At 41.4% G+C, this 22,755-nt stretch overlaps 2 protein-coding genes across 5 annotated transcripts in view; both read left to right on the top strand.

The window, feature by feature from the left end:
• Positions 1–19,575, top strand: part of LOC120943991 (intelectin-1-like) — a 36,639-nt gene extending 17,064 nt beyond the window's left edge. For all 4 annotated transcript variants that reach the window (XM_040357710.1, XM_040357711.1, XM_040357712.1 and 1 more), the window contains exons 4-8: positions 230–477; positions 844–1,002; positions 1,655–1,775; positions 13,721–13,827; positions 19,056–19,575. In XM_040357710.1, the coding sequence (XP_040213644.1) occupies positions 230–477; positions 844–1,002; positions 1,655–1,775; positions 13,721–13,827; positions 19,056–19,208 (788 nt within the window). In that variant the 3' untranslated portion in view covers positions 19,209–19,575. The remainder of the gene's footprint in view (positions 1–229; positions 478–843; positions 1,003–1,654; positions 1,776–13,720; positions 13,828–19,055) is intronic.
• Positions 19,576–21,967: 2,392 nt separating this feature from the next.
• Positions 21,968–22,755, top strand: part of LOC120943992 (acetylcholine receptor subunit alpha-1-A-like) — a 33,087-nt gene continuing 32,299 nt past the window's right edge. Inside the window, exon 1 of the mRNA XM_040357714.1 lies at positions 21,968–22,272. Within this exon, the coding sequence (XP_040213648.1) occupies positions 22,233–22,272 (40 nt within the window). The 5' untranslated portion in view covers positions 21,968–22,232. The remainder of the gene's footprint in view (positions 22,273–22,755) is intronic.

Below are 22,755 nucleotides of genomic sequence, written 5' to 3' on the forward strand. Positions count from 1 at the left end.
TTTCAGGAATCGCCTAAAGGTGTTTAGAGTAGGATACAGCTGGACAGATTGGAGTAGGGAGTTCCAGAGGATAAAAGAGGCTCTGGAAAAGTCCTAGAGGTGAGCATGGAAGGAGGAAACTAGAGAACAAGAGGTCTTGGGAAGAGCAGGGAAAAGATGGTTTGGGTGATATAATGAGACAAATCATAAAATATAGTGTAATGAATCATGATTATTTCTGTGACGACAGATGGGATTTATTCCTTGACTACTGAGCATGGCATTTCCTATCAGACCTTCTGTGACATGACTACTGATGGTGGAGGCTGGACCTTAGTAGCCAGTATTCATGAGAACAATATTAATGGAAAGTGCACAGTTGGTGATCGCTGGTCCAGCCAACAAGGCAACAATGAAAACAACCCGGAAGGAGATGGGAACTGGGCAAACTACAATACATTTGGTTTAGCAGATGGAGCAACCAGTGATGACTACAAGGTAACAAATACTAAAATGCATAATAACTAGTGAACGTTTACTACTGTTTTTGTGTCTATTTCTGGGGAACTAATACAATGGATTTATCTGTATCATTCTGTTCAAATTATATTCAAATTATTGTCCCTCTTACTCTTCTCTTCTCCAACAATTTACAACAATTTATCCTTGTTCCCAGTGCTATACCTTGAACTTAGTTTTGATAGCATTTCATGCATCAGAAAAAAAAAATTGAATATGCATGGGACCTTTAAGTTATCAAGAATTAGTGTAGAATAATATGATGACCAGATCAACCAAACATACAGCATAAGTAGGACAAATAAATGGAATTAATATGCCACTCTATGTTCTTTGTGCACGCAGAATCCCGGCTATTACGACATTGGTGCCAATAATGTGGGTTTATGGCATGTGCCAAACAAGACTCCACTGTCCCTGTGGAAAGACACTGCTCTTCTTCGATATTACACAAAAAGTGACATCCTTTCAGCCCATGGAGGGAATCTCTTTAATCTCTATAAGGTAAGCAAACTGCAGGGAACTACACATTTGATTATCTAGCATAGCGACAAATACTATACTGATTCCCAGTTTTCCCAGTGACAAAAAGATATGAGAAAGCAACTGAAATGTTAAAAAAAAAGTTTAAAATAAGTACCGTAAGTATAATATACTTTCCTATCTATTTACTAATGCTAGCAGCATAAGGACTAAAATATTTAATGATTGAGAGAGTCTAGTTCTGCTTTAAATCCTAACTCCAGGCCAGCTTTTTTTTAGAGAATGGTTAGAACCTCTGCGAGAAGGTCATTGCTGACTTTGTCTCCATTCCTCTTATTTATTGTTCTGTCCATCATCCTTCACATGGACAAGAAGTGAAGGTAGTTTTTCTTCATTGGGATAAAGGTGAAAAATAATTCCTGACAGAGTCTCTTGGGCAGATAAAGAAAACCGATGAGCAAGTCAACTCGCAAGTAAGACATTTCAGTTTTGTTTGAACCAACCCTTACATGTTCATAGAAAAACTATTTTCTCTGTTGTAATTTTATTGGTTATGACAGGGTAAATAACAGTGACACCCATACAGGGGTTAGAATATCCGATAGGAGTTTTTCCTGGTGCTCTTGTAACACTTATACCCTCACTTAATGTAAAACTATTGTGTTTCTTCTAGAAATATCCTGTAAAATTTAATGTTGGGACGTGTCCAGACAATAATGGACCTTCTGCACCAGTTGTTTACGATAAGGGAAGTGCACAGGAGACGGTCAGACTGAACGCGCCCAATGCAAAAAGTATGTTTATTATGTATAATAATGTGCAAAGTTCTATTCTTATTAAAAAGCTTCCCAATAGGTACTTGTGATAGGTCAGTAAACAATAGTTGTCCAGTCTTTTTTTTTTTGTGTGCACTAATTAGCCAACTTAATTGACCAAAACACTAATGCAATTCAAATTCTCAAATTCCAATTGGAACAGAAAAAAATCTGGTCGCTAAGTCAGGATAGGAAAAAAATCGAACTTTGATTCAGGAGGGAGGGGGTATCATATCTGAAGAGAGACCACCGCTTTCATGCCAAGATCAAGGGTTCTTCCCTATAGCATGCTAGCTGGGGACATGCCACAGACAAAAATGTTTGCCCCACCCAAACATAGATGGGAATCTATCCCACATCCCTGGCCTAGGCAACGTGCCTTTATTTGCTTGGGGAAAAGTTGATTGACCAGACTGGGTTTTCCCAGCCAATTGCTTATTGTAGAGCTTCCCCCTCTGTAGGAGAAAACATGATGTTATTTACAGTGGGAATCGAAAGTTTGGGCACCCCAGGTAAAAATTTGTATTAATGTGCATAACGAAGCCAAGGAAAGGTGGAAAAATCTCCAAAAGGCATCAAATTACAGATTAGACATTCTTATAATATGTCAAAAAAAGTTAGGACCAGATTCTCAAAGAATGATGTTACGCAGCGGCGGCGTAACGTAACCCATTTACGTTACACCGCCGCAAGTTTACAGCGTAAGTGCCTGATTCACAAAGCTCTTACCTGTAAACTTGCGGCGGTGTAACGTAAATGCGCTCGGCGCAAGCCCGCCTAATTCAAATGGGGCGGGCACCATTTAAATTAGGCGCGTTCCCGCGCCGAACATACTGCGCATGCTCCGTCGGGAAAATTACCCGACGTGCATTGCGCTAAATGACGTCGCACGGACGTCATTAACTTAGACGTTAACGTAAATGGCGTCCTGCGCCATTCACGGACGACTTACGCAAACGACGTGATTTTTAACATTTCGACGCGGGAACGACGGCTATACTTAACATTGGCTAGTCCACCTAGAGGGCAGCCTTAGTTTTACACGGCGCATCTCGACGGAAATGACGTAAAGTTAGAGCGACGGGTAACGCGGACGTTCGTGAATCGCCGTAACTAGTGATTTGCATATTCTACGCCGACCGCTATGGAAACGCCACCTAGCGGCCGGCCTAGAATTGCATCCTAAGATCCGACGGTGTAATTCTATTACACCTGTCGGATCTTAGGGCTATCTATGCGGAACTGATTCTATGAATCAGCCGCATAGATACGACAAGCGTATCTCAGAGATACTACGGCGTATCAGGAGATAGCCGTCGTATATCGGCTGTGAATCTGGCCCTTAGATTTTATTTCCATCATTTATACTTTCAAAATTACAGAAAACAAAAAAATGGCGTCTGTAAAAGTTTGGGCACCCTGCAGAATTTATAGCATGCACTGCCCCCTTTGCAAAGCTGAGACCTGCCAGAGTCATGGATTGTGCTCAATCATCGTCTGGGAAGACCAGGTGATGTCAATCTCAAAGGTTTTAAATGCCCAGACTCATCTGACCTTGCCCCAACAATCAGCACCATGGGTTCTTCTAAGCAGTTGTCTAGAAAACGGAAACTGAAAATGATTGACGCTCACAAAGCTGGAGAAGGCTATAAGAAGATAGTAAAGCGTTTTCAGATGTCAATATCCTCTGTTCGGAATGTAATTAAGAAATGGGATGCTGGGGAGGTTAGGTTTGATGGGACACAAATAAAAATCCTCCCAGACTTATCAAGGGCTACGTTACAAAGAAGGGCCATGTTGCGCCCGCTGCTGGATAAAATAAAGAATGTGGGAGGAAGCTATAGATGGGGGTACCCAATTTCTGTTACAGTCAAACGGGGGACTGAGTCTTACCAAGTGCAGCAATATGAGGATTTACCTGGTGTGTTTAAGTTTATGGGAATAGAGCCAATTGAAGTCCCAGATTGGCTACAGCAGCTCTCAAAATTAAGAAAATAAAGCCGGGAAAAAAAATAAGGAAGAAAGGCAGATCTTGGAGTGTGATTAAGGGGTGATTAAGGGGTCCTTGTCTCCCTACCCGGTTTCCCCCTCCCCTTGAAATTGTTTTTTCCCCCGCTACCGGCCAGGTCCCTCCACCTGGAATCACCTGAAACCACTAATAGTACTAATAGTACTAATCGCACTACTGCACAATTGACACTAAATCACAAATAAGACACAAACATAGAAGAGAGAAGAGAGAAGAAGAGACAAATGTCTGGAAAAATTGAAACACACATCACAAATTTGAAAGGAATTTTTTCCTTCTTTTTTTTGCTGTGGGGTTTTTTTTTTTTCCTTCTCCCCTTTTTTTTATAGGGGAGGAGGGGGGGAGAGTGGAGAGGGCGAGGGGGGGGTGGGAAAGTGGAGGGAGGAGGGAGGGGTATGGAATTTTGACTAAATTGTTTTTTTCCTCACAAGAGGTCCCAGTCCTATAGGACTTAAGGACTTATAAGACTCACAGGACTCACAGGAATCGCGGGGTATTATCTGCTGGCTCTGAGAAATAATGTGTGGAATGATGACTAATAGAGATATAGGAAATGAGTAGAGGTGTAGAGATAGGCAGAAAGTGGCAGATATGTATACACTTTTTGTGTTTGTTCTTTTCTTTTTTGCACAATGTGGGGTATGTGGGAGAGGGTGGGGTGGAGATGGCCGGGAGGGGGAGGGAGGGGGTCCTACCTCGAGCCTACGGGGCTATTCAAGGTTAAGATAGGGGGGGTAAGATAAACAACATACTTCCTCTTCACCTTTGCTCCCCCCTTTTCTATTTTCTTTTTATTTATTTATTTTTTTTTCCCCTTTTTTGTAGGAGAGGAGCGGAACTATAGAGGCGGTGGTCCCACCGTATGGGTCTTTCTTTTTTTCTTTTTTTTTTTTTTTTTGCTCTCTCTCCTATAGAGGAGGGGTAAACGCTTACCAGTTCAAAGGAGTATTAGATATGTAGGAATATTAAATACTCAATAATTTGGGGAAATTAAATGTAAAGAATAGAATTAAAAAGGAGAACTGGATAGAGGGAGAGAAGGGGAAGGGGGAGGGAAGGGTAGGAAGGTGGAAGGGCCGGGAGATAAGAATGGGGCGGGAGGGGAAAGAGGGAGAGACTGAAGAAGGAAAATTAAGGAGGGTCGGGGGAGGAGTGGAGGGGAACTGGGTGGAGCTACTCGATCGCCCAGTCAATCCCCCTAGAATAGGTATACACCCACGGTGAGTACTGGAGAGAGATCCAGTCTTGGGTGTTTTTTTTTTCCTTAGGGCCATAGGGGGAGGGGGGGAAATAAGGGAGGGGGAGAGGTGGAAATAAGGGGGGGGGCTGTCGAGGGTGTATTTCTTTTTTTTTTTTTTTTTTTTCTTCCCTTCTTCCCTTTTTTTCTCCCGAGATGGGGACAATAAAAGTAACCTCTCTGAATGCGAGAGGATTGAACATTCCTGAAAGGCGGAAAATGATACTAAAGGACTTAAAGAATTGGGGCTCGGATATAGCTTTCATCCAGGAAACCCATTTTAGGGGTGGGAGCCTGCCATTCCTCCAGAATAGATTTTTCCCCTTTGTGTACCATTCGATGAACCAAGAGGCAAAAACTAAGGGAGTATCAATCTTGATTTCAAATCGAGTGAATTGGTCTCTACAAGATAAACGTCTGGACCCGAATGGCAGGTTCCTATTCCTGAAGGGGAGTATAGGAGGGGTTAAGGTGACTTTGGCTTCGCTGTACGCACCAAATATTAAACAAGACAGATTTGTGAAAGAAGTTCTTACAGAATTGACTGAATTTACTGAGGGTAAATTAATTGTGGGAGGTGATCTTAATATTACGTTGGACCCCAGAATGGATGCATCCACAGGGACCTCGTCGATACCAGGGAGGGTCAGAAGGGGGATAATAAAGAAACTACACGAGGTACAATTAGTGGATGTGTGGAGGATTCTACATGGAGATGAAAAAGACTACACTTTTTTCTCTAATCCACACCATGTATATACCCGTGTGGATATGTTTCTTGTTCCTCACTACCTGATTACCTCTGTAACGGAGACAACAATAGGGAACATAACGTGGTCAGATCATGCCCCGATTAGTTTATGTCTCTCCCTTTCTAACGAGGTATTTGCCCAGGATAGAACCTGGCGTTTGAACGAGAGTCTGCTGCAAAACTCAGAAGTTAGGGATGATGTCGCTAAGGAGATTGCAGCATACTTTCAGGTCAATGATATTCCAGGGAGTAATACAGGTATGGTATGGGAGGCCCATAAGACAGTCATTCGGGGTATCCTGATAAAACATGGATCCTATCTGAAAAAAAAAAGGGAAAAACAGATCAGGGACAAATTAGAGGAAATTCAAAAATTAGAACTTCAACATAAAAAAAAACAACTACACGAGGTGGGGAGAAAGCTGGGACAATTAAGGAAGCAGATCTCAGAGATGATGCGGTTTAAAGCTAAGGCGACTATACAGAGAGGAAGGAAGGCTAATTATGAGCTGGGAGATAAATGTAGCAAACTACTTGTAGGGAAACTCAAAGAAAAGAACAGGTCGGTATATGTCCCATTGATTAAAGGGAAAGAAGGACAGCTCCTAAAAAAACCTAGAGAGATTGCCCAAGTATTTGGGGAATATTATGCGGCGTTATATAATTTACCAATAGAAGGAGATAAACAGGTAGAGATAGAGGAATACCTCTCTGGGGCAGGAATGCCTAGATTACCATCTTTAGTCCGAAAGAAGTTAGAGAGTCCAATAACTGTTGAAGAAGTTGGGGAAGTTTTAAAGAAGGTGAAGATAGGTAAATCCCCAGGTCCAGATGGATTTTCTGTAAGCTATTATAAGGAATTCTTAGGGATATTAAACGGACAGATGGCAAAGTTTTTTAACGCATTGGGAAGCTCGGCGGTATTCCCCCCGGAGGCACTTTTGGCCCACATTACTGTTATTCCTAAAGAGGGGAAGGATCCTGCTGAATGTGGCAGTTATAGACCTATCTCATTGCTAAATGCAGACCTTAAACTCTTCTCCAAAATAATAGCGTCCCGGCTTCAACCATGTATATCAGAATTAGTAGATATGGATCAGGTGGGATTTATCCCAGGAAGAGAAGCCAAAGATAACTCGATTAAAATACTTAACTTAGTGCATTATGTCCGTGAAAAAAAAATTCCCTGTGTGTTTTTAAATACCGACGCAGAAAAAGCGTTTGACAGGGTGAGCTGGCGTTTTTTGGAGGAAGTATTGAGACAGGTGGGGGTAGGTGAACAGATGATCAGATGGATAATGAGTATGTATACAGGCCCCCGAGCCTCAGTAAGGGTTAACGGAGTAATATCATCCCCGTTCAAAATTACAAACGGAACAAGACAGGGATGCCCGCTATCACCCTTGTTGTTTGCCCTTACACTAGAACCCCTATTGAACAGAATCAGATCGAACGGGGATATTCAGGGAATACAGATGGGAGATCAGACTCATAAAATCGCAGCATATGCGGACGACCTGCTCTTTTCAGTGACTAACCCTCATGTATCACTCCCTAACCTTGTAAGAGAAATTGAGAAATATGGTAGGTTATCAAATCTGAAAGTAAATAACACAAAATCGGAAGCAATGAACGTGGCAATCCCTGAACCTATGGGGGATATAATAAAACAGAATTTCAAGTTTAAATGGGGGAAGGTACTAAAATACTTAGGCACATACATACCTTCAGACATTAAAAATACTTATGCATTGAACTTTCCCCCATTGTACCTTGAAATAAGAAGACTGCTAGAAAAATGGAGACATGGAATGCACTCCTGGTTTGGGAGAGGAAGTATAATCAAAATGTGTATTTTGCCAAAGATATTGTATTTGTTCCAGGCACTGCCTATCTCCATACCAATAACCTATCTTCGACAGGTGAATTCTTTGTTCATGAAATTCATATGGGCAGGGAAAAAAGCCAGAATTAAAAGAGAACTGTTGAGAATGCCTAAAAGTGCTGGAGGGATGGCAGTCCCGGATATAATAAAATACTACAGAGCATCGCATTTAACTAGGTTGGTAGATTGGTGTAGACATGGGGAGCTTAAACGCTGGGTAAACATAGAGCAGTATGTGAGCCAGATTCCTCTGGCTAGAGCACCCTGGTGTTACGCGGTTCTCCCTAGATACCTTAAGAGACACCCTATAATAGGCCCCACATTGCAAATTTCAGCGAAAATCTGTGGAGATAAGAAATATACACCTAGTAAATCACCACTACTACCTATAATAGGTAACCCTAATTTCATTCCAGGAATGGAAAAAAATACAAAAGAAAAGTTTAAAGGAAAGAACCTCTGTCAGGTCTCAGATTTCTTGAGGTCAAATGTTTGGCCATCAATCGGGGAACTAACAGAGGAAGGAGGTAAATTTGAACTTGCATTGTGGCAGGCACTTCAGGTAAGTAATTTCCTAAGATCTTTGGGTCCAGTAACAGAATTTTGTAGGCAATTGACAACACTAGAGAGATGCTGTGATGGGGTGGAACCTCTACCGAGAGTATTATCTAAAATGTATGGGTTTCTGAACATGCCAGCTGAGGATTTTGTGATGCCAGGCATTCGGAAATGGGAAAAAGATCTGGGGAGGATTTTCACCCCAACACAGCATAAACAAATAATATACCTGGCAGTCAACTCGTCGGTATGTTCAAAAACGCAAGAAGCTAATTACAAGCTTCTTGTACAATGGTATTACACCCCAGAAAGATTACACCAATTTGATAAAGAAGTAGATGAAAGGTGTTGGAGGTGTGGTAGAGAACAAGGAACTTTGTTACATATTTTTTGGTATTGCCAAAAAATAAGACATTATTGGGAGGAGGTGAGAAGAATCTCGCAAAAATTTTCGGAAGTATTGCTTCCGGACGATCCTGCTCTTTTCCTGTTACATAGTTCAGAAGTACCGGTGAAGAAGTATAGGAAGTCGGTAGTGTGCCACATGATCAATGCGGCACGGGCAGGAGTTACATTGAAGTGGAGGGACATTTGCCCGCCATCTATTGCAGGTTGGCTTAAAAGGATTGAGGAGGTAGGCGCAATGGAAGATTTGGTGCGTACAGCGCAGAATAGGAGGATACAGTACGAAGAAATATGGTCCGGATGGAATGTATTTATGAGATCAGAAGAAGGAAAGGTGTTAATAGAGGGAAACTAGACTCTTAGAGAGAAAGATTTAAAGTATTGGTAGATGACTTGGAATTTAGAAGTGTATGTCCAATATCTCGGGAGAGGAGAAGGGGAGAGGAGGAGGGGGCGGGAGGGGTGGGGGGAATTTATTTATTTATTTTTTTTTTTTTTTTTTTTTTGGAGAGGGGGGGGGGGAGGGGTAGGGAGGGAGTATCAGATGGATGGGCAATAGGAGTAAGGATGGCTTAGGGGAAATATAGTGACGGATTAAAATGTTAAAATGTGTGGAAAACGTATCTATAGTTGTAAACATTTTTTGTTATCTGTGGAAAAATAAAATAAAAGATGAGTAAAAAAAAAAAAAAAAGAAATGGCAGTCATCAGGAACAGTGGAAGTTAAAGCAAGTTCTGGAAGACCAAGAAAAATATCAGACAGAACAGCTCGCAGTATTGTGAAAAAAGCAATTCAAAACCCACGTTTGACTGCACGATCCCTCCAGAAAGATCTGGCAGACACTGGAGTTGTGGTACACTATTTCACTATAAAGAGATACTTGTACAAATATGGTCTTCATGGAAGAGTCATCAGAAGAAAACCTCTTCTACGTCCTTACCACAAAAATCAGTGTTTGAACTTTGCAAATGAACATATAGACAAACCTGATGCATTTTGGAAACAAGTTCTGTGGACCGATGAGGTTAAAATAGAACTTTTTGGCCGGAATGAGCAAAGGTACGTTTGGAGAAGAAAGGGCACAGAATTTAATGAAAAGAACCTCTGTCCAACTGTTAAGCATGGGGGTGGATCAATCATGCTTTGGGCTTGTATTGAAGCCAGTGGCACAGGGAACATTTCACGAGTAGAAGGAAAAATGGATTCAATAAAATTCAGCAAATTTTGGATGGTAACTTGATGCCATCTGTGAAAAAGCTGAAGTTAAAGAGAGGATGGCTTCTACAAATGGATAATGATCCTAAACACACCTCAAAATCCACGTAGAATTACATCTAGAGGCGTAAACTGAAGGTTTTTCCATGGCCTTCACAATCTCCTCACCTCAACCTAATTGAAAATCTATGGATAGACCTTAAAAGAGCAGTGCGTGTCAGACAGCCCAGAAATCTCAAAGAACTGGAAGACTTTTGTAATGAAGAATGGGCAAAGATACCTCAAACAAGAATTGAAAGACTCTTGGCTGGCAACAAAAAGCATTTACAAGCTGTGATACTTGCCAAAGGGGGCAGTACAAGATATTAACTCTGCATGGTGCCCTAAATTTGGGGCACCCTGCAGAGTTAATTGTGAAGGCCATGGCAAAACCTTCAGTTTACGCCTCTTGATGTAATCCCCCATGGATTTTGAGGTGTGTTTAGGATCATTATCCATTTGTAGAAGCCATCCTCTCTTTAACTTCAGCTTTTTCACAGATGGCATCAAGTTACCATCCAAAATTTGCTGAATTTTATTGAATCCATTTTTCCTTCTACTCGTGAAATGTTCCCTGTGCCACTGGCTGCAATACAACCCCAAAGCATGATTGATCCACCCCCATGCTTAACAGTTGGACAGAGGTTCTTTTCATTAAATTCGGTGCCCTTTCTTCTCTAAATGTACCTTTGCTCATTCCGGCCAAAAAGTTCTATTTTAACCTCATCGGTCCACAGAACTTGTTTCCAAAATGTATCAGGCTTGTCTATATGTTCATTTGCAAAGTTCAAACACTGATTTTTGTGGTGAGGACGTAGAAGAGGTTTGCTTCTGATGACTCTTCCATGAAGACCATATTTGTACAAGTATCTCTTTATAGTGGAATAGTTTACCACAACTCTGTGTCTGCCAGATCTTTCTGGAGGGATCGTGCAGTCAAACGTGGGTTTTGAATTGCTTTTCTCACAATACTGCGAGCTGTTCTGTCTGATATTTTTCTTGGTCTTCCAGATCTTGCTTTAACTTCCACTGTTCCTGATGACTGCCATTTCTTAATTACATTCCAAACAGAGGATATTGACATCTGAAAACGCGTTGCTATCTTCTTAAAGCCTTCTCCAGCTTTGTGAGCGTCAACTATTTTCAGTTTCAGTTTTCTAGACAACTGCTTAGAAGAACCCATGGTGCTGATTGTTGGGGCAAGGTCAGATGAGTCTGGGCATTTAAAACCTTTGAGATTGACATCACCTGGTCTTCCCAGACGATGATTGAGAACAATCCATGACACTGGCAGGTCTTAGCTTTGCAAAGGGGGAAGTGCATGCTATAAATTCTGCAGGGTGCCCAAACTTTTATAGACACCTTTTTTTTGTTTTCTGTAATTTTGAAAGTGTAAATGATGGAAATAAAATCTAACTTTTTTTGACATATTATAAGAATGTCTAATCTGTAATTTGATGCCTTTTGGAGATTTTTCCATCTTTCCTTGGCTTCGTTATGCACATTAATAGAAATTTTTACCTGTGGTGCCCAAACTTTCGATTCCCACTGTAGTTACAAATATTGTTCAGCTAACTGTCACATATGGCCACTGCCTAATGTTTTGGTATGAACTTTATTTCATAGAAAATCTGCCGCCACCGCCACTATGACTTCCAAAGCTCTGGCCATTAAAAGTGATTGTAGATGTTGTTTTTTTTAAAATTAAAATAACAAACCTATCATACTTACCTCCTCTGTGCAGTGGTTTTGCACAAAGCAGAAGGCATTCTCCTCTTCTTGGGTCCCCCTCTGGCACTCCTGGCTCCTCTTCCCCCGGGTGCTTGCTTTATGCTCGCTCCCAAGCCCTGCTCTGTGTGTCCATTGACACAGAGCTTGACTTGATCCTACCCCTTTTTTCCTCACTTCCTGTCATTGACAGCAGTGGGAGATCCAATGTCTCCCACTGCTGTCTCTGAGCCAATGAGGAGGGAGGGGGCCAAGAGAGTACTCTCGTGCACATCGCTTGATTGCGGCCCGGCTCAGGTAAGTATAAGGGGGGCTGGGGAGCTGCATGCAGATGATATTTCATTCTTAATGCAGGGAATGCATTAAGGTACAAAACCTTCTGCCTTTAGTGCTATTTTAACTATACCCGGGAAGTGGAACGGCTTATGCATTCACTTTCTCAAAAAAAGAAACCTACACAAATTTCTCACCTCACGGTGGCTGCATTGGGACAAGGACATTTTAACAAGTTGCCTAGAGCAGAGAGACCTTGCTGTCATTTAAAAACCCATACTTCAAAAATAAAACATCAAATTCAACTGTTTGCCATGAGTAACAGCTCTAGAAACCAGTGGTAGCTGGTTCTCAATTTTTTTGGGGGGGTGCAAACAAACTGATAAATTAAACGGTTAGTAACACAGGACTGTAAATAGCCATTTATCAGGTGATTATGTACTACTGTAAGATAAAACTGTGTCCATCTAATGCAGCCTCACTGTGCTCATGAATTGCAGCCTCACTGTGCCCATGAATTGCAGCCTCACTGTGCCCATCAATTTCAGCCTCACTGTGCCCATCAATTGCAGCCTCACTGTGCCCATCAATTGCAGCCTCACTGTGCCCATCAATTGCAGCCTCACTGTGCCCATCAATTTAAGACCCACTGCCCATCAATTGCAGCCTCACTGTGCCCATCCCAGTAGGCCAATCACACCCACATTTCCCCCTTTACAGCAGATGTCACCACCAGAGTTCCCCTTCATATCAGATGTCCCAATCACATTCACATTTCAAGTAAAATAAAATAAAACCACTTAACATAAGGTGTCCTCGTTAGAGCCCCCTTTTACATCAGATGTCCCAATCACATTCCCCCTTTACAGCAAGTTCCCACCTTTACATCAGCTGTCCCAATTAGAGTCCCCTTTGCATCAGACGTCCCCATTAGAATCAACCTTAACATAAGGTCATCAGAGCCCCCTTTCACATCAGATGTCCCAATTAGAGTCCCCCTTTACTACAGGTATCCCCATCAGCATCCCCCTATACATCAGGTGTCCCAATCAGGGTCCCCTATTACAGCAGGTGATTCCCTTTACATCAGATGTCCCATCAGAGTCCCCCTTTAGAGCAGATGTCCCCATCAGAGTCCCCCTCTACAATAGATGTCACCATCAGAGTCCCCTTCACATCAGGTGTAACCTTCAGGGTCCCCCTTCACATCAGATGTCCCTATCAGAGTACCCCTATACAGCAGATGTCCCCCCCCCCCCCTCATACTCACAGCAAGTTGCCTTCCATCCACCTTCGAACCGGCCGGGATGAGTCGGAGAAACCGGAAGTGAAGGCACAGAACCTGTCAATCAATACCACAGCAGGGAACAATGCTATAATAGGAGTGTTCTGGGCACAGAACTCAGCGCCTTGAGGACTTTCTAAAGGAAGCCAATAGAGCTTATTGTTTGCAACGTGATTGCAAACATCATGATTCCCATAGCAGCTGTATGTCCGGTGTTCCGCACAAACTTAAAGGGCCAGTATTTTTTTATTATTATTTTTTCATGATCAGTAGCTTTGGGGGGCGGCATCCCTGCGCCCCCTATGTGCGGGCCACCACTGCTTGAAACAGTATTTTATGTAATAAATCCAATATGCATGGACTTTTCAATGGGCTATTATACTGTATGTCATATATATATATATATATATATATATATATATATATATATATATATATATATATAATATAATATACTGTATAAAGTATATCTAAGTAGTTATTTCTATGGATAGTGAATCTAAAATTGTATTCTACAGATGAAATTACTGGCGGTTTTATCCAGTTCCGAGTAATTAACAATGAAAAGGCAGCAATTGCTTTATGTCCTGGAATGAAGGTCACCAATCGCTGCAATGCAGAACATGTAAGTTGTAACCACTGAAAGAGAAAAACTGTATTTGTTACCTTGTAACATCCAGGATAAAGAGACAACAGAAGTGTCATCACCGGCTCCTCCCGACGTGTTGCGTCACAGGTCACGTGACTTTATTAAGGGAAATTAAGTCATGTGACGAACGTTGCGGTATAAGAGATATGATTTGTGTATCCGTTGCCACCGTGATATAATAGTCATTGGGTCATCTTGCCGTCAATCACACTTCAAATACTCTTAATTGTGTGAAATATATACATAGTATTACACAGTCCGTATAGCATTAAATTACTTAAAATATTATAAGCTGTTAAAATAATATAACCTTATGACCCATTTTCTTAAAAAAATAAAAATAAAACCTCACTCCTATCTAAAAAGGTTATTTGGCTCCATCTAGTGGCATATATCGAAAACAACTATCAAAAAACAGAAATAAAACAGTTCAAATCAAAATCAATATTTAACCCCAGTGGCGAGAAAGTGTTGAGCTCAAAAATCCATCTTCTCGCTTTTGCTTAGCTCTCTCACTTTATTGCTTTCCCTCCAATGGTGTTGTATTTATCAATTGCCCAAAACTTAAGACCTGTAGGATTTCTATTATGACACTGTGCAAAATGTCTGTAAATGCTGTGTTTCGGAAAGCCATTCCTAATATTCTGTATATGTTCTTGTATTCTCTTCCGCATTGGTCGTTTAGTTCTTCCTACATATTGCAATGAACAAGGACATTACCTCTTCTGTTCTGCATGATATTAATTATTTTATTATATATGCTTTATTTGTGGTACTAGAGATGAATTTATTGCATTTTTACCCATTTAGATTGGTGTTTATACAAGCATAGCATCTTTTACAGGGAAAGAAACCTTTTCCTTGAAAGAAGGTAAATTCATGTGATTTTGTCGGAGGATCTGGGACATTTCTTGCTATTTGATCTCTTAGTGTAGGCGCCCTTCTGTAACAGAATGGCCTGTGATACCCAGAGACTTTTGAAGGATGCGGGGTACTCCTGTGCCAGCTTCACTAATGACTCTTGGGTCTAGGGTCATCCTATGTCCCTTTTGGGCATAGGATGACTGAGAAATGATAATTAATGTTTTGCAGGATATATTGACATGTTACAGGTTGTTTATTCTGACCACAACAGGTGGAGTGTCTTCAATGTGGAACATAGACTGTTGAGGTGCTAATTAAGTCTGCTACTGTGGTGATGTGAAATGGAGCTTGGTAGCCAGTCTGGCTGCCTATTATGGGATGTTTAAGTGTCCTGCTGTGATTACTGTCTGTTGTCCATTGTGTTAATTAGGTCTACTCCTAAGATATTTCATTGTGTATACTAATGACACTGTTTTGTGTGAAGATGCTATTGATAATAGATGTGGAATGTGACTTGTCAGCTGTAGTAATGAACTCCTCTAGATTCGGTGCCAGAAAGTCTAACGTTTCAGGGGTTGGGAATTAGCATGTCAATTATGTTTAGTAAAGGAATGTGTTTTGTGTAACAGGTGAGGATAAATTGTCGCAGAGCCAGACCGTCTGGGTAATGAGTAGTAATTAACTCACCTGAATGTCATTATCTAAAATAATGTGTAAAGTGGTGGGTGGAGTTGAGTCATTGTCCACTCTTAGTTTCAACTGTATATAACAAGCTGAGTGTACCATTAAAGTATTAATTTGTTTGAACCAGAGAGAACAGAGCGTGTGTCTCGTCTTTCTGGGGTGGAATTCTTATGGATCGTGTCTGCTGGATTGTTGGAGTGTCGGATAAGCTGTCGTGGGTTGGTGGAATGGAGTATCATAAACGGTGTTAACCCCTGAATGTTACACTGACTATATACAAATTTTGTTTTTTCCTGTAAAATAGTCCGTAACTGTCTATCCACTCTAAGGAGTGACCAATGTTTTCTAAAAATTTGTTCTATTTGTCTATGTTGAACATTATAATTTAAAATCATGGATACTCTTTGATATTGTGGCTCCTTTCTTTCTTTATGCTTAATTAAAACCTTCCTTAATTAAAACATCCCTCACAAATAAAGTGAGAAGGCTTAGTAAAAGCGATTCAAGATGGATTTTTGAGCTCAACACTTTCTCGCCGCTGGGGTTAAATATTGATTTTGATTTAAACTGTTTTATTTCTAATTTTTGATAGTTGTTTTCGATAAATGCCACTGGATGGAGCCAACATTTTTTTTAGATACAAGGTGAGGTTTTATTTTTAGTTTTTTTAAGAAAAGGGGTCATGAGGTTATATTTTAACAGCTTATAATATTTTAAAAACAGATTTAGTTTTAAGTAATTTATCGCTATACAGACTGTGTAATACTATGTGTATATTTCACACAATTAAGAGTATTTTAAGTGTGATTGATGGCAAGATGATCCAATGACTCTTATATCACCGTGGAAACCGATACGCAAATCGTAACGTTTGTCAATTGGCTTAATTTTCCTTGAGAAAGTCACGTGACCTGTGTTGCAAGGAATGAGCAGGAACATGTTTTTTTGACCATTAAGTAGTTCCTACATTGGACTGACTGGCAACTAAAGTCTATACTTTTTGTAAACATTTAAATTAACTTATTAAACAAGCATCATGTAGGCAATCTGCTAATTTGCTATCATATCTTATTTCTCAGCTATGTAGGCTTTCAACCAGCACATCATCCTAGCGATAGGAAGTAAAAACTCTCAATTCCCGCTAAATCCACTTAACTATTTGTGAAAAAAAAACAGCATACATTGGGTATAGAAAAGAATCACCCCCTTTAAAATCTAATTTTCTTGCTCTGCAGCCTGAAATGAAGACAGACACAGTTTTTGTTTTATCCAGCTGTATATATTTAGTGCAACTTATAACGTCCAAGTGAAAGATATAACACCATCATGTCAAAAACAGGATCACTGAGTTGGAAAAGGGATCACCCCCTTGTGTTAGTATTTTGTTTAACCACCTTTTGCTTTAAAGCAGAGGTTCCACTGAAATGTATTTATTTTTTTAAATAACGTTTTTTATTGTTCTTTGGAAAAATAAAACAGCAGAACATTGGTACAAATATGGCAAGCAGACATTGGCAGAATTAAAATAAGAGCATCGTCTAGCAAGCACATGTTATAACCCTGAAGGGAGGGTCCTTCTGTGAACTATGGCATCACATAGACTGATTTTTTTTTTTTAAAGCCAGCAGCTACAAATACTGCAGCTGCTGACTTTTAAAATATGGACACTTACCTGTCCAGCTCGCCCGCGATGTCGGCAGCTGAGGACGAGCAATCGCTCGTCCCTCGGCTGCACCCGCCACCATCCTCTGCGAGGGAATTGGGAAGTCACTGGTCCCGCTCTCTCCTGGGAACAGTGTGTATTGCCGGAAGTGGGTGCAAATACATTTTTTAACATCGTTTTAAAAAAAATCGTTTTTCGGGTTGTAAAAAATGATCGTGTGTGGGCTAAAACTACGTTTTAAACCTGCGCATGCTCAGAAGCAAGTTATGAAACGGGAGCGCTCGTTCTGGTAAAACTACCGTTCATAATGGAGTAAGCACATTCATCCCGCTGTAACAGACAGAAAATCGCGAATCGTCTTTTACCAACACGGAATCAGCTAAAGCAGCCAAAAGGCAAATTGAACTTTTTTTTTGCCGATCCGAAAAATGATCCGATCCGTAACTTCTGATCCAAGGAACGATCCGAACCGTGAATTTTTATGATCCGTTGCACCTCTAACAGATGGGGAAGACGGCGATCGCCGCAAGCACCCCCCCCCCCCAGGAGACAGACGGGGAAGGTGCCGCTGGAAAGATCAAAGCAGGTGAAGAAGGAGACAGACCGGCATGGAAGGTACCATATGGGTCAAAACATACACAGACCCATCTGCAGACAGAGACTGGGACAATGGGATAGAGGAGGGACTGCAGATAGGGACAGGGCAAGGGATCTCTCTCCTCCCCTCTCTCTCCCCCCCTAAAAAAACAACCAAAAAATGACAACCTAAAAAATGACAACCTAAAAAATGACAACCTAAAAAATGACAGAACTCCTTTTAAAAACTACGATTTTTTAAACAGTATAAACACAATATGGAAACACTGGCAATACACTGAGGGGTAGATTCAGGTAGGAGATACGACGGCGTATCTCCAGATACACCGTCATATCTCTGAGTGTGCGGCGTCGTATCTATGCGCCTGATTCATAGAATCAGTTACGCGTAGATTTGACTAAGATCCGACAGGCGTAAGTCTCTTACACCGTCGTATCTTAGTTGCAATTTTAGGCTGGCCGCTAGGTGGCGCTTCCGTATGTTTATGCGTCGAATATGCAAATTAGGTAGATACGCCGATTTAGAAACGTACGTTTGCCCGGCGCATTTTTTACGTTGTTTACGTTAGGCTTTTTCCGGCGTATAGTTACCCCTGCTATATGAGGCGTATCCTATGTTAAGTATGGACGTCGTTCCCGCGTAAAATTTTGGAAATTTTTACGTCGTTTGCGTAAGTCGTCCGTGAATGAGGATGTGCGTAATTTACGTTCACGTCGAAAGCATTGGCTTTTTGCGGGTTAATTTGGAGCATGCGCACTGGGTTACTTTCACGGACGGCGCATGCACCGTTAGTCAAAAACGTCATTTACGTGGGGTCATGTTTTATTTACATAAAACACGCCCACCTCTTCACAATTTGAATTAGGCACGGTTACGCCGGCAGATTTACGCTACACCGCCGTAACTTAGGGCGCAGGTTCTTGGTGAACCTGCCTCGGAGATACGCTACGCTCACACAAATTTGAGCCATTCTACCTGAATCTACCCCATAGCGTGTAATTTGCCTGGTTTACATATACAAAAGTCACAGCATGACAAATTATCAGCCTGATATTTACGGACAGTTGTAAAAGTCAATGATTTTGACAAACTTTCAGTACATTTACTGACAGTTGGCAACCCTGCTGACATGTATACACTTCCACATATATCCCCACCGGTACTAGCCAAAGTCTCAGTGTCCAACCAGAAGGTGTTCACAGCAGTTCCTGTGGAGTTCCACATAGCACACAATTTCATATGCAGAGCTTAGAATTAAGTATTTAGAGAGAATATTTTACAAGTATATGTGATAGGGAAATACACTTTTGCTTTTATTTTATAGTATTATGGAGTCAACATTTATTTTTCATTATTGGCCATATATAATGAATGATTACACTTCTTCTTCTACAGTACTGCATTGGAGGAGGCGGCTACTTTCCAGAGGTGAGCCCTAGGCAATGTGGAGACTTCCCAGCCCTGGACTGGAATGGTGTTGGCGCACACAAAGACTGGAGCGCTAGCAAAGAATTAACAGATGCCGCTGTACTGATCTTTTACCGCTAAGCTCCTGCACAAATATAGCACCACTAACCAGCTTCTGTTCAACCACAAATATTGCATTCTAAATTCAATATCCAGTTTTAATATTGTATGAGCAGATATAGATTTGACTTATACACCCTAATGCAGTGTCTTTTTCATATTAAACCATTTTCATGGCCATCCAATCCCCAATAGCTTGTATAAATATTACATTGATTTAAAGTTTTGTTCTTTAGAACATAGTAGGGAAGGGACAAGTCAGACTGAAGGAGCATTGCGGTCTATTAAAGAGAAATAATCCTTTTTACAACTTTTTAGATAAAATGTAAGTATGATCATCTTAATTTAAATAAGTCTATCAATAAAGACTGATGTGTTAAAACCCTTATTTTTGTATAGTCTGTAAATATATATACATGGGGCAGTTATATTTGCTCATTATATATTCAGGCTATGCTTCCTGCATAACAGTGCAGCACAGTGTTCATTTCTCACAGGCTAGGTGAGGTTTGACCTGAATGCAAGCAACAGACTCTCCATTAGGCCTACTAGATGTATATCAGTTAGTAATTAACCCTTTCACCAGGGCTCACTGAAGCCTGAGTGCCCAGACCAAATGTAGAAGTGTTAGCTAGTGTTAGTTAATGAGGGCCTATTCAGATCAAGCACTTTCATGTACAATACTGTTACAGGTGCAGTGTACTGGCGTCAACTGTCACTGTGCCTTTCTCTTTAAAAAGCGCATTGGCAGCTGAAGTCACAGATTAGCTGTCATGATGATCACATGTGTGATAGTCATGTCAATGGGTTACCATTTGTTAGTGTAGACCAGTGGTTCTCAACTCCGGTCCTCGGGACCCACTTACAGGCCAGATTTTAAATATTACCTTGAGGAGATGCAAACTAAAATACTGCAATCACTGAGCAGCAAATGATATCACCTGTATAACTGTATTTCAGTTATTTTGAAAACGTGACCTGTAGTGGGTCCTGAGGACCGGAGTTGAGAACCACTGGTGTAGACCAAGCAATGATCTGTGAGAGTGTGGTCTTAGAAATTGAAATTTACATCCTTTGCCCTCTGTCTCGCCAGGTAAATGTTGACTCTAAAGAGCGTCTAAAGACTCCAAAGAGTGTTCACCAAAACACCAGGCAAGGGATAATGACCTTTGCTATGGATGGCTCCAAGGTTGTGGCCCTCAGTTAAAGGCCGTGGTCAAACAGCAAAAAGGTCAGGGCAGGTGGATTACAAGAACAATAGAAAAATAGGCAGATATTTTAAATGGATCTCAGAATTGGAACAAAGATCACAGGTACAGGAACTTGGGATACTCAGAGAGGTCTATTTTAGGTAACTCCTGAATGCCCTAAGCCATAGGTGCCCAACTAGTGGCCCAGGGGGCCACATGTGGCCCCCGGAGCCCTCTGATGTGGCCCACGACCTCCTGCTCTGGGGTTTATTACTAAAATCACACTATATATATGGGCATATTTGTTCTGCAGTGGTTACTGGGCTGCTTTCAAACTAATCTGCAGGTGCAGAGCATTGCACCTGAGGGTTACTTGCACTGAGCCATAGGTCCCTTTCACACAGTTAGTCCGACCCAATTGGACCCTCCATTCACCTCAAAGGAGTAGCAGATGTAAATGGACTTGCTGCCATGCACCCGCTCCGCTCATTGGGGCCCACGACCGGTTACCAAGTTGCTTAGGTGTCTCTCGCTCTTCAAAAGGTTGAGCACCCCTGCCCTAAGCAGATTAACATAGCTTTCCCAGACATGACCTCTGAAAGTTTCTAGCAGCACTTTTCTCCAGACACCAGCAGGGGGAGAGTGAGTTTGTCTAAATATACGGATGGAAAAGTCCTGTGGGGAATTTGAAATGAGTTGCACAGATGAACAGAAATCAAGCATCAGACCCAGGTGCAAAACAGCAGACTGATTCTGCAGACAGTAACAGTGGTTGGTTTTCGGAGACTTCAGCCTGTAATACCAATATCAAGTTTGATTTAACCACTTGAGCCCTTTGGACATACTACATAGGTCCAAAGTGGGAAGGGCTATTAACAAGCTGTAGTAGCCGCCATTTAATAGGTGTACTGTTTATTTGATTACTTGATGAAACATATATAATTTTTATGTTGCCTTGTGACTGTAATCTCAAGTTTTTATTGGCCAACTGTATTGTTCTTTCCGTAAATTCTTGCTCCGTGACTGTTAAACTGTGTCCTCTTTCTTGACCAAATGTTGCAGCCTTATGATTGTCAATTGCATTCTCACTTATTAAAGCGGGGGTTCACCCTATCAACGCAAAAAAATATTTTTTTTTTCTTTTACCATAAAATCAGGCATTGTAGCGCGAGCTACAGTATGCCTGTCCCGATTTTTTTACCCCCGTACTCACCTTGTAATCGTACATCGAAGATACCGGGGAATGGGCGTGCCTATGGAGACGGAGGATGATTGACGGCCGGCTCTGGCGCGTCACGCTTCTCCGGAAATAGCCGAAATAGGCTTGGCTCTTCACGGCGCCTGCGCATAGCCTGTGCGCAGGCGCCGTGAAGAGCCGAGACCTACTCCGGCTGTCTTCGGGGAGAGTGACGTGCCAGGGCCGGCCGTCAATCATCCTCCCTCTCCATAGGCACGCCCATTCCCCGCGGGAGCCGAAATCTACAATCTACGATTACAAGGTGAGTCCGGGGTTAAAAAAATCGGGACAGGCATACTGTAGCTCGCGCTACAATGCCTGTCTCAATGGTAAAATCAAGTCTGAGAGGGTGAACTACCGCTTTAAATAAAATAATGAAAAAAAAGCGTTCATGTGCGTCACCACAATAACACAACAACAATCCCTGAACGGGATATCTCAGTGAATCCCTCACCACATTCTTCTTAACCTTCAGCTGTCTGGCTGAACAGGTGTGAAGCCACAATAGTCCAGTTATGTCCTTCCTCATAGTGGAATGGAATACACAGGGACCGTCCCCCTTACAGGAACTTTACAGACTTGTAACCAGAGAGTGGGAGCCAAGAGAGCTGCGAGGAAATGGATTTCACTGCCATACATTTTATTCTCCTCATTACAGGTATTGAACTGATTGTGCTTTTTACATTTACAAGGATGCCAATTTCAGAGTGATGAAATAGATAAATAGATTAATAATGTAATTGCCTTTTATATTAGAAATGTATGTGCATTTTTTATATAGGCACACGACATCTGTCTAATAATACACTTGTTTTTGCCTGTCCACTTAATCAGTAATTGTAAAGCTCACAATCTAACCTATTGCAAGTCAGTAATTGTATTTCTTTAGGTAACTCTCGGTTTGCCGTAGAGTGTATTTTTGCACTTTAAGTGCAGCTATGTTTGGTTTTAGCCGAGTTATGTTCAGGAAAATCATTTGTTTATCACACTTGGAATATTATAAAATGTATGTCTTAAAGAAAACTTTTCCTGTTGGCCACAATAATCGAATAGTCTGCATTGTCCCTGTGCAGTAAAGGAAGAATAAACTTGATTCTGACTTTCTATGGGCAACAAAGCCTGTACTTCTATCAGACAGCTC

Source organism: Rana temporaria, chromosome 6, assembly GCF_905171775.1.
Source record: "Rana temporaria chromosome 6, aRanTem1.1, whole genome shotgun sequence".
NCBI lineage: Eukaryota > Metazoa > Chordata > Amphibia > Anura > Ranidae > Rana > Rana temporaria.